The 12,980-nt window shown below is 37.7% G+C and overlaps 1 protein-coding gene across 5 annotated transcripts in view; it reads left to right on the top strand.

The window, feature by feature from the left end:
• Positions 1-12,980, top strand: part of SDK1 (sidekick cell adhesion molecule 1) — a 398,013-nt gene that overhangs the window by 282,157 nt on the left and 102,876 nt on the right. For all 5 annotated transcript variants that reach the window (XM_084536274.1, XM_084536275.1, XM_084536278.1 and 2 more), the window contains 2 exons: positions 6,628-6,743; positions 9,809-10,001. In XM_084536274.1, coding sequence (XP_084392400.1) covers positions 6,628-6,743; positions 9,809-10,001 — 309 coding nt within the window. The remainder of the gene's footprint in view (positions 1-6,627; positions 6,744-9,808; positions 10,002-12,980) is intronic.

Genomic DNA, 12,980 nt, shown 5'->3' with positions numbered 1-12,980 from the left:
CTGTTATTATCATCCTTTATTGATTGGCTGTCTGTTGTCATTTATAAGGATATAAATCCTCTGTTATAAATTAAGAGTAATCAGCCCTGCATTCATATTAACTATCAAGAATGTTTAGACTGCAGTACAACCTGCAGTGGCCTGTTTATACAGTTTCTATCTATATCCTAACTGATCAAGTGTGGGTAGACATGAACAACAACAACAGAAAAAGGATCTTTGTTATTTATTTTATAACATTATTTGATAATAGCAATAAATAATTACTTCATGGATGCTGTATTTTCTAGTCAATGCCCTTCTGGATATCTGTGCAAATCACTGAAGTCTGCTGTAAAAAGAGTTTGAAGCCTTTTTACATCTAGAGTTGAAAAGAAGAAAGGTTGAGTGGTATCAGGATCATGTGAAATTGGATTAAAATAAAGTCTCAATAAGTAACGCCCTACCTGTCCATAACCCTGCTTATTTGTCTGTCTCGTAGTTGGGAAATGACAGGAAAGGCCAGTGGTTGTTTCTTGCTCTAGATTGTCCTTCCTAAACCAAACCAGCAAGAGTGAGAAAAAGCAGTGTGTAAAACTGCCTTGTAAATCATACACCGATTTTAATGTGAGCAGAGATAAATGTCAAAGACACACTCCCATCCATCCCCCTCTCCTACTATGACCACCACCACCTCTCTTCTGACATGCATTAAATGATGTGAGCTGTGCTGGCAAGAACCTGTCTGTCTGCTGATGAAAAATACCTGAAATACCTCATATTAATCAAATGTGCGGTGCAGTCAAAGCCTGGCAGGAAATGAACACTGGGAGCAGATCAAGCCGTTGGCAGGAGCAGATCAGCACATTGGCATCTTCGTCGGGAAGAATATTGACTGGCCATATAAGCTGTGGATTTATACCAGAACCCAGTCCATTAATCCCTTATTAGTCCTCTGGCATTGTGTTAGCCACTGATAACTAATCAGCTGCTCAAAGCTCTTCAAAAATCGCCAGTTTCTACAATATAGCCAAACTTGCAAGATGCTGAGCGATCTAAACTTGTAACGAGACTGGCACATAATGTCAGCTAGATAAAATGTCAGAAAGACTTACTGGCAAAGCACTGAACTTCCTAGCACTAGGGTCAGACAGTTTGACTGTCTCTAAATCTTGAAAGTCTTTTCAGAGTGATATTCAGCCTAATCCTTTGATGCTCTGGGTATATAGGTCTTTCTTCATCAGAGCTTCTCCAGCTGTTCCTTACTTTGATATTACTTTTCACAGGGATTTGTGCCAGCCTCCTGCATAGGGCAAATTTTTCTTAGTTAAACAGTGTCCTGCAGGACTTCTCATTGCCATATGACAAACTGAAGTTTTCCAATACTTTTTCATATGAGTAGCTTTGTGAGATGTATAAACATCTTTGTGGATAGCGCTGATACTGTCTCTGCTCAGTACTGTTGGACATGTTTACCTTTTCCTGCAGGCTGATTTGAGAATCTTCCATTTTTTACTGTCCCTTTAATCTCACTAGCATGAATACTTCTGCACTTGTCTCTCCTTGAAAAACATCCAACACTCTTTAGATTTAGCCAAGGCAAGGCTTGTAAGTAGAGACAGAGCTTTTCTTAGACAATTTACATTGGAATTAACCTACTTTTATTTCTAATTTAGCTGTTAAGTGTTTCTTTTGATGCATATTCCAAAAGCCAGTGTTATATCCTGAAGTTTATAAGCCTCAGCATGTAGTTTGATATTATTTTATTTTCCCTACTTGCTGTGTACGGACACCTTGAAAGGCCAGAAAAGGCCCTTTTTGAGTAAAAGGCTGGGAGAGTCACCAGACTAGTGAGTCTTGATGGAGTACAGGGAAGGACAGAAGCACAAGGTACTATTCAGCAGGTCCAAAGTGGCTTTTTCCACAGGCAGTAGGAGTTGAATTAGATAAATTCATAAGGACTGAGATAGAAGAACTGGACAAATCTGTTATCTGTTTCAGTTGACTGAAAACTTCCTCCTTTATGTAGGAAGTAATCTTGAAATGGAAATCTCGGAATAAGGGGTGTCCTCTACAAGCATTTCAGTTTGCCTCAGGTAAAAGAGTCCTTAATTTTCCCTTACACATTTTTGCTAAAATCATCTTCATTATTCACTTTGTTTGGGGAACTTACCAACAGCCAGGAAGCATCCCTGAATGTCATTCTGGCCCAGCTGCTCCTGAGCAGAAGCAGGTTGGAGTTGCAGCATCTGGATTTTATAGCTTTCAGTCTTACCACTGTTAGGTGTCATTTCCCATCTATTGTTTTGTTGTTGTTGTTTTTAATGATTTCACAAAGGTTGTGAATTACCAGTTGTTTTTGGTGAGGCTTCTCGCTTCCAGCTCTTACTAAAGAAGTAAAACTTGGTCCTTGTGAGAAGCATGTGAGAAAGGGAAAAAGGCATTTCCCAGCTGCAGGAAGCAAAACTCTTCAGTTGATGCCAAACCTCACACTTTTGAATTTCAAATATTGGCACATGTAGAACAGCAGAGACCACTGTTTCTGTGCACCTGCTGCAGTTCCAAGCAGAGCAAATGTTGTCGGCCAGGTGCGGAGGGGAAAAGGCTTTGCAGAAGGAGTAGCACGCTCCTGTACAAGGCTCTCCCCACGGCTCCCAGTGGGTGCAGCTTAGCACCTCAAGCCAGTGCATTGAAGGAAAAACTGAACCCTCACATAGAGGAAAACCTGCGTTTCCCTGAGCCTGCCTTGCTAAGACATGGAAGCTGCCAACAAGGAGCTTGGAAGGAGCAGGGCACTTTTCCACAAGCCTTTGTTGAAGGTCGGTATTTAAGACCAGCAGTCTGTCCGTTGGAATCTGTGCAGGGTTTACATGCTATTTGCACATAGCTACAGACAGAATAATTACATGTACACATGCTTAACCTTAATGCCTTCTCTTCTCTCAATTATCTTGTCAGCCAAACCCTTTTAATGGCTTTTATCTAGAGTGCTTCCATGACCTTTTCTACTTAGAATGCTGCACATTAGCTTGCAGTCCCGGGAGCTGAGCTCTTAACAGATTTCCAACCGCGTGAACTTTATAGGGAAGAAAGTAACAGTTGGTTTTGTCTGACCAATTTGATCTGCACTTCCAAGATGACTCCCAGGTGGGTCTCCGGTGTGAGATGGTTTAGGAATACTTGCAAACATCATGAAGCTCAGATTTTAAAATTGAGTATGTAAACACATGGGGATTACTTTTGAAACAACTGTTTGACATTGGTAGCTCTTGTACTGCTTGACAACAAGAAACTTGTAGGAGGAGGATAACCATCCACCACTAAATTAGGAAATTCTTAATGCAGACAGTTGCAGCTTCAGCAAGGTGCTAACTGTGATCTTGGAAAAGTATCTGAGTTTAGAAATGACCAGAAGGTCAGCTCTGTCAAACTTTTTCTTTTTAATGCAAAACTATTCAAATACCAAGAAAGTCTTTAAGATCAGGACATAAAAGAAGAACTCTATCCTGTCACTTTGAAGTAAATTTGAGGTCATGATGCCAATATTTTACTGATTAAAAATATAGAAATGTATTATATTACATCTTCTGCAGTATAATTAAGCTTATGCATCTTAGACAGACCATATTCTTTCCATCTCTTAAATTCATTCATTGTGATGCAGATGTTGATTCTTCAATAAAGATTTTAAAGATGAATTGTAATACAAATCGTGGTTTCCAGTATTCTGAAGGGTTTATATTTTCTGGTCATAATTTTTACCGCTTCTCTTATCATAGCAGGTACTCTTTGTGCTGTGATTATTTATTTGTGTTTCAGAAAATTATCCTCTAATGAAAGAAAAATATTTCACTATTTAAAATAAATAACTAGTATATTTGGTTTTCCACATTTCCAAAACTACAGTAAACCTATCCTAAAGTGCCTGCCTGGGCTCTTTCAAGATGTGCTACAATAAGGACTATAAATGAAAACTTGAGGCGTGCTGATGCAGGTTTTTTCCTCTCAAAAAATTGCAGTATTTTGAAAAATTTGCAGTATTATGAAAAGTATTTTTGTCAGACTCCTAGAATAAAATCCTCGTGTTATTGAAATTACTGGAAATTTGCTATTGATCGTACAGCATTTGTGGAGTTCTGCAGTAAAGAAAATGCCCCCAGAAATGAAGCGAGCAGTGTGCATGCTAGTAAGTGTTTTAGGAGGATGAAGACAGTGGGAGTACCCTGGTTGGCAGTGGTTGTACTGCTGACTCTTCCGTCAGTGGTCACCTGTATGTTACTGGTGTTCTGGGAACAACAAACTCTTCATACCTCTGCTAAATTCTGTATTTCTTTGGCTGTGGTTGTCAGTGAACAGCGTATGGGTTAGATATAGACTTTCTGTGTAGTTTTTATAAGTTACAAAATCAACTTAGCACATATAAATAGAGTTGTAATGTAGCACTTCGACAGAAGGAAATGAGTGGAGAGGAGGATGCTCGGCTGTTCAGCCTTAATGACAGAAGGAGATTAATCTCCCTATGATATTCAGATGACTTTCTGATAATAAACTAACTTGAAGGTTTCCTATACAATTTTCTTCTGCAATAACAAATCTCTGGCAGCTACAACATCAAAATATTCCAATATGCAGGAAAGTATGAATTTTGATTTTAAAAATTCTTACATTAGCTATCAATTATACAAAGCATTGAACACAAAAGCAAAGTGAAGTAAATCATGGCTCTCATAATAAACAGTTTCATCAAAGAACATGAATAATTAAAAAAAAAAAAATAGTAGGGGAATGTAGCCAAAGCAGCTCATTATGACTGTATAGTGACTTGTATATCAGGATGATTTGGTGAATCTCTTAACTACAAAAACTTTGATGTCTACGGGTTGGTAAGATTATTGTAACTTTCCAAAAACATACAGGCAATTATGATACATGGCTGGAAATAGGACCTAGATTCTAACAAGAAATCAGAGTAGTATCAGATAAATTCTGGTTTTAGAACTCAATAATTAAACATAGTTCATAAATTGTGACATTGGGTTTTAAATTAGGGCAAGGCAATTCTGAATAATATACAATATTTCTGAGGTTAAAGAAAGAAATGTGCAGAGCTAAATTTTCAAGCCAGAAGCCATCAGAGAGTTTTAGTGCCACAAGGCATGAAAGTGGATATCCTTATCATTTCAAACCTCACATCTTCCTGGATCTCTCCAGATTTCTGTGTTGATATTTCTAGGTTGTGGATGTCTTTGACTAGGTGTACGCTGTCCTAGCACTGTTGGCAGCAACCTCACTATAGCTTGTACACCAGTTAAGAATAATGGACCTGGATGTCTCTTTCACACAAAGCTTTTGGTGGACAAAGGGACATTTTTACGTTTTTGAACTTAATGTCTTGATTTCTCCTCCATACAAAGACTCAATTTCCAAAAAGTACTTTGAAGCTTTTAAAGTTTGTGACCTGTTTTTGAAAAGTATGGAACAAACCAGCATTTCTCAGTTGGAACTGTGGTTACTTTTTAGAAGCATAGGTCATTGGGCTTTGGTAGAAAGTTTCTCTTGGAAGCAGAAGGAACAAAGCTTTTCAAGCTTCAAAATCACTTGTGGATTGATCCTCTTTTACAGAATACAAATACGTGTGGCTGTCAATAGTCATGTTTTTGAAGTTTTACTAAACTTATTTTTTAGGATTCAAAGGGTATTAGTACTTTTTCTTTTCTTAATCAAATAGCAATTTTCTTCTTAAACTTACTATGAAATTGATAATTTCGGAAAAATAGACCTGACTATTAGTATTACTTCCTCTTGAGAACTAAAGAAATGACATCCTAAAGCAATGAGTTGAAGAAATTGCCTGGAAGATATTTAAAGAGACATTATGTTAAATGGTAAAATACTTACATCGTGGGTTGTGTTGTTGTTGTTTTTTGAAGCCAGTATGCCTCAATGTTCCAAGCTTTTTTTTTTTTTCGCTTTTGTACTGAAGAAATAATCTACCTAAATAAGTACTTGACATGAAAAGTTTACACAAGTTTAAATAGATTAGAGGTTGTATTGGTTCGGATTATATATAATAAATTTAATATATGTGAGTGAATACAGTATCAAGATAAAATATCTCCAATTCCCAAGAAAAATCTATTGCATATTATATGACTGGTCCTAATTTTTAAGCAGTGGTAAATAATAAATGGTGTTGCTAGATTATAATTCACAATTGTAAATTTAATTGTGCGGACCCCACATTTGCTAGTTTGATCTGGGGAATTGTGTGGTATTAAGAGAAATTCTCAGGAAGTTTCTTAGTGAAATTTCATTCTCTGTGCAGTCATGGATAATTGAAAGAGATGTGTTCACCTATCATTACCTAGTTCCTGTGTCAAGTTTTATGAAAAACTCATCTGAGGAGTCATATGCTACCGAAAGCATTTCATCCCCTCCCCCTGAAAGAATTTCTGATACAGAATGAGAAATAACTCAATTACCATTCTTTGCAAATCATTGATGGGTACCATATCACAGGAAGTGCATCCTTTTCTCAGGCTTGGTATTACTTTGAGACTAATGAGTGGCAGTGAAGAGGTTCTTTTGACCTCTCGTCTCTCTTCCATTCTGTTTCATATTCTGTTCCTCTTGCCTGACTGGGAGCAGTGCCTACAGCTCCACCGCAAAACGTGCAAGTCGAAGCCGTGAACTCCACAACCATCCAGTTCCTCTGGAACCCTCCACCCCAGCAGTTCATCAACGGTATTAACCAAGGATACAAGGTAAATAGGAACAAGATTTCTACATCTTCAAATAATGTTTCCTGTAAGAGTCCTGATATACAAAAATTAGGAATTTAATAATCTATGAATGTCCAAAATGACTGTATTTTAAGAAGCAAAATTAAGAGAGGACTCAACAGTTGCTACTCTTCGTGTAACATTTGCTGGTTTATATATTGTTAATATATTTATATTATTATATATGTAATATATTATGATACTATATATATTATAATAACTATAATTATAAAAGTTCTAATACCTTTATCATTTGCCTGGAGAATTTCCAAAGCCAAAAAGCAGTTTGATGTCAAATAGTGCAGGAGACACATCATTGTGCCACTAAAATGTGACACATCATTGTGCCACTCAATCAGCCTGGAAATTTCTATTTACTCTAATGCAAAACTCCCATTCATTTCATTAGGAACCAAGATGTCACACTAAATATTTGTCTTAACTTTCCCACTGTGATGATTTTGGAGATGTAAAAATGTAAAATTTTAAATCGTGCTCAATGGCGTGGTGATAGCATGGTGAGTCCCTGTTGATGGGGCAGCTGGCAATGTCTTACAGTGTGCAGAGTAGGTAGAGGGTGCTTGACAGAGCACTTGGTGGTCCTCTGCCCAGTGAAGTGTAGCTGGAGTGGTTTATTTCTGTCTCTCAGGAAGGACTGCTTAATAGAAACTCCTTCCATGGTTCAGCAGTGGGGACGTAATAAAGGAAGGGTTTAAAAACATTCATAGAAAGAACAAAGAGAAACCTTGTAGGAATTGCAGAAGAAAAGGGACGACAGGTATGTTTTGTTGACAGGGAGGAGGGAGCTGGATTTAGGTGTTGTGTGAGGAAATGCTCGCTGAGCTGAAAAGGATGTGTGGTTCAGAAGACAAGCTGTGAATTGGAGGATTGTAGGTGGATTTTAGGAGTTTCAGAAGACTTGATCCTTCTCTTAAGAATGTCTGAAAGTGATGGAGAAACTGAGACAGAGGTACACATGTGTTTCAGTACTTTTGCACAGATCTATATATTTCTTATAAAGAACAGTGGTGTTTTCATAATCTCCCTGCTGAAGTAGTATTACAAGTAGATGTATACGTCTCTTTTTCCCAGAGATATGATCAGCTGTCAGGACTGGGTTGCTGACAGTGATTTTAGACTGCAAAAATGTAGCCTGAAACCTCGATACAGAGGTAGTACCTGGCTTCTGTTTGGACTGTGGAGAATAAAAGCCCTTTGGGGATCAGCGGACTGCAACAAGCTATAATTATCTGGTGCAAGTCCAAACGTGGTGAGCTCAGTCAGATTTGGAAAAGCCACATTTTAGATTTTTATTCTTTGTTTTATTCAAACACAGAGCTTCAGTATGAAGATCATTAGTTTAATTGCATAGCTGCTTCTCATTTAAGTTTAAATGTAATTATCAATTGTATAAAATAACGAAGATCTTTATTTGTATTTGTCAGTTGTCATTAAAAACTTTTGGAATGATCGATTTCTCTTTACTTGTATTTCCTTGATTGCATTAGGTTGAAACAGCTTTGTAATTCATATTTTTCATGGGCTTTTTTCATGGGAATTACAGTATGAAGACTGTGTGAGAACATTTTTGTGACAGTTACTTCTATTGCATAGTTTATTTTGTATAGTTTATAAACAGTAGTAGCCAAAGCTAGGCCTTTGCTTTTCCTAAGGGTTAAACCCATTTTGTCCTTTAACTAACAAAATTCTTCACCTTTATTTCCTGCGCATGTTTTCTGAAGAATGTGCAATGAAATCCTTGAGAAAGAGAAGTTCAGTCCCCCAAAGTTATAAATGCCAAATCTAATCCACAAAGGTGATTTAGAAAAGAAAATAAAACTTACTATTCCATCAACCATTATTCCATTTTTATCTTTTCTTTGGAATTTATTTGCATTTCAAGAAGTTGTAAAGTGCACCTTTCAAATATGAAATATTTCTAGCAAAATGAGTCCTTATAGTCCTCTAACTGCTTTCTGACTATAAGGAGTATAGTCTGATTATCAGCCAGTAGACGGCTGAATGTGTCAAATACAGCTCAATAATTTCAGGTATCTATTCATGTTTATGAGCCTGAAATCAATACAAGTAGCCTGATTTACACAGATACTGAGTAAGGCCTAGAATTTTAACGTGCTAAGATTTTAACACCTACAGGATAAGGATTTTTGGACAAAACAGAAGTTTCATAAGCACTTTAAAACTTTAGCCCCCTACGTTGTTACGATGATTTCAGAAATCGTTTTAAAATTCAAAGTTTGAAGTCTTCATTTAAGTGCTTAGAGATAAGGTATTCTACTCTAAAAAACGTTGATCACCCAGAAGATCCACTGAGATGACTAAAACCTGGAAGAAGTGTGGCTTGACAAGCATGTTAACTTTAAATGCATGAAAATATCTTCAGGAATCTCACTTTTGGGACCTAGTTGTTGAAAACTGTACTAATCGTTTTTCTGATTATTTTCTATTCTTTCTGTAGTTCCAGAACCTTTTGAATCAGTCACAGTGTGGCTATCCGCACACAGTCAATCACTGTAAAATTCTTGATCAGTGGGATGCTGAGGGCTATGGAAAGGGAAGGAGGATTTTCCCTCTCCTCTCTTCTCCTTCCCAGCCCAGTGGGATCTTTCAGGGAACCCTGTAATATGATTTATTTTTATTTATTTTTTTTTTAAACTCACCTCCTTTCAGCGGCAAAGATTGTTCAGGGTAGGCAGAGCAGCCCAGTGGGGGACAAGAGAGTCATGTTGTACAAAATACACAAATAGCCACTCAATAATTTTGGCCTTGTTCAGTAGCAGAAATTGAGAATTGTAATACCTTCATGGAATTGGTACATCCCCCATCACTAGTAAGTATTATACACATCCCTCCTGTTACCATATTAACAGCATTATATCCATCTGTTCAGCATCAGAACTGACAATAGTTGAGCAGTACTGCTTGTTTTTTACAATCAGATTAAGATGGTTTTGGCAGCCAAGCATACTTTAGTTCTGAATAGACGCAGCTTCTAATGAGAGCTCATCTATGTTTAAATTTTCTAGCTTCTAGCATGGCCAGTGGATGCTCCAGAGACTGTGACTGTGGTCACCATTGCTCCTGATTTCCATGGTGTTCACAGCGGATGTATCACGAACCTGAAGAAATACACTACTTACTATACGTCAGTTCTGTGTTTCACCACACCTGGAGATGGACCTCGAAGCACACCGCAGCTGCTACGCACCCTTGAAGACAGTGAGTAGTGAGCACTGGTAGAGAATCTCAGTGCTCGGATTCTGTCTGGTTCAATATAAAAGCCAGAATTTTTACATCTGGGCACTTAAAATCAGACCTTAAGTTTACAAGCAGTTTGTAGTCTCTTCTTAAGTTACTTTGCATCAGATGATGACCTCAGCCAGTTGTCCATATGTTTTCTTTTCGCAGGTAGAAAATGAAAGGTGTTTAATATTTTTCTCATTATGGACTGAACTATTTTATATTGCTTAGGAGCTGAAAGCTCCATAGTGTGGTTCAGCTAACACAATATGTTGTTTGTCTGTGAACCCTTATGCTCAGAAGTCCATGTTTAGGCATCCAGATAAATAGGAATTGATCTTCTGAGGAACTGAACACCAGAACATCCTGTGGAGATCAATTATTAATTTAAGATTGTTTCCTTCTGCTATTCAATATATTGAAAATCTCTATATTATATTGCAAGTATTTGTGTAAAACAGAACAGCCAACATCGTGACAATTCAGTAGCTTTTACTCTCTAAAACTGAAGTCAAATTCATGGAATGAAATAAAAAGAGCTGGATCGTTTAGCTTATAAATTATTTGCTGCATCAGAAAAATGTTTTGACCTCTGTGGCTCCCTGAAAGTGTGTGTTTGAGGCACGTTTGGGGCTAACAAGTCTAGTCTGTCAGTTGCAGGTAATTAAATTGCAGTGGCCATCATAGCTAATTGTGTGTCTGCAGTGATCTTGGCTTTGGCCAGGGCTTCAGTCTTCCTTTCACAAAGCATCATAAACACTGCTGCACATTTAGAGATCCAAATCAGAATTTTTAAAAAGTCTAATGCAGCCATTAAGGTATTGTTTTTAGAAATACTACTTTGCCTTAATAAGGACCTTTTAGGCTAGTCGATGTTCCCGTAAAGAAAAATTTAATTAACATTAACATTCACAGAAGTGAGGCTCAAAGTGCTAATCCAATTTTTCATGAGATACTCTTGAAAGAGTATGAAGAAAATTAAGTACTTTCCCATGGATTTTCCTTTTGTGATTCACCTCCTTCGTGTGCTAGACCTGTGTCCCAAGAACAGATTCTGGACTTAAACCTTTGCATATTAGAAGGTCACAGAGACAGCATTGTAAGTATCAGATATCTATGAGTGTCCTGGTTTTAGTTAGGACAGAGTTAATTTTCTTCCTAGTAACTAATATAAACTCATATGTTTACCTGGAGTTAAAGCAAAAGGCATGGAGGAAAGAAAAGCATGCATTAGGTTCCTGTGTGTCGTATTACCATCTTGCCTGTTTTCTTTAGGAAATGAGGCTTTGGCAGTGTAAATGTGTTTGGCTGTCTGTCTTAGATCCATCTGTCTTTCTCCCTCCAAAAGCATTTTTATTCCATGGCTAATTACAGAGAGTAAAGAAGAGCAAGAAGCCAAAGATATGAGACTCCTAAGATTTCGTGAAAATTAATCTGCTGGGAAGAGGAAAATAGACTATTAATATTTCTGCTCATGGAAGAGGGAATGCAGAAATGAGCCCTAGAGACTTTGTAGAAAGGGGGGAGGGGGAACACGGTCAAAATATTGGGAATATCTCAGGGAAACGTTGGGATCACATGCCATTTTAAACACAAGAAAAAATTCCATCGTGAAATATAAAACAAGAGAAGGCCAAACTTTTATTTTGTAAACATTTCTTGTCATATGCAGCTGCATGCTGTAAGGATCTTAGGCAGTAGAGATGACCAAGATTGTTTTTAATGTTAGGTCCTTTAGAATTGTTTTTATGATGACTGAGAAGTGTGGTACGGTATAATGTGTCTTTGTGGAGAACTTGTTGAATCTAAGTTGTTTCTGGATTTATATAGTGGGAAAAGGTTTGAAGGGACTGTCACTCATGTTTTCAGGTGATAATTTTCTGTCTGTAAAGCAAAGTTAGGCAATCCTTTAAAAAAAAGTGGTGCAAGCAAGTCTGTTTGCTGATGAACTGTAGGTCAAATAAAATCTGACATCCAGTCAGAAGCAATGTGTGCTGGCTTGGTGTAACCTGCACCTGTTTTTCATTATGACATTAAAATTGGAATGCAACTGCAGGAGCTAATTGGAGTGAAGCTTTGTGAGTTCTGTGGCTTGCATGCGTGTAGATACGTGTTTCTGAATAGCACATAATTGCCATGCTCCTGTTAGGTATTCCTGAGATCACTACCAGATCAGCAGTTCTTTCTGTGTAATGCTTCAACTACTAGATAGTGCAGAATGGATTTGGAAATTTTCCTCACTAGGATTGCAGAATTGCAAATGTGGTTGTAGCCGACCTACTGGCAGGCTTTTTTTTTTTTTCATCCTAGCTGGAGGGGAATGAGAAACTGGACTAAAGTGAAGAGGAAACAAAATATGAAATTGCAGACGAGAAATTGCCAACTGATGTCAGTGGAGCTGGAGGATACTCAGGCAGGGATCCAATGACAGAAACACAGTGAATATAAAGTGAACAAAAACTCCTTTTTCCAGTACATCGATTGAAGACAGAACCGCAGTTGGATCAAAAATCAGTCAGGATGTCTTCCTTGAAGATCAAAATTGAGGGAGGATGGCATATTCTTGACAGTCATTCCATTTTATGCTCTTTCATTGCACACCAGGGAGCTGAAATTTTTAAGAGCTCTTGAGCTACATCATAAAAATCCTTTAAAAGTTTCACACACTTGTATTCATTTTACAGAAGGTAGTTGCCATTATGTTGGACGTTTTTAGAGTTGTTTTGAGACAGTCTATCCAAGTAGTGATGCTGTCCTTGCTCTGACCTTGCATAGGCAAAAGGCTCTTTCCAGATGAGGGTTGTGCAGGTGGTGTTGCTCACAGCCACAAGGCCTGAGGAGCTGCCCACAGCAGCACGGGTACCCACAGCATGCTGTAGTGGAGGGAAAACAACAAACACAATCACTTCCAGGATTGCCAGCTTGATTGTTCTAATTAGATTAGATCAAGAAGAAAGA

The sequence above is a fragment of the Aythya ferina genome (genome assembly GCF_964211825.1).
Source record: "Aythya ferina genome assembly, chromosome: 15".
In the NCBI taxonomy this organism is placed as follows: domain Eukaryota; kingdom Metazoa; phylum Chordata; class Aves; order Anseriformes; family Anatidae; genus Aythya; species Aythya ferina.
Note: the sequence above shows the minus strand (reverse complement) of the source record. Positions and strands in the feature narration are given on the sequence as shown.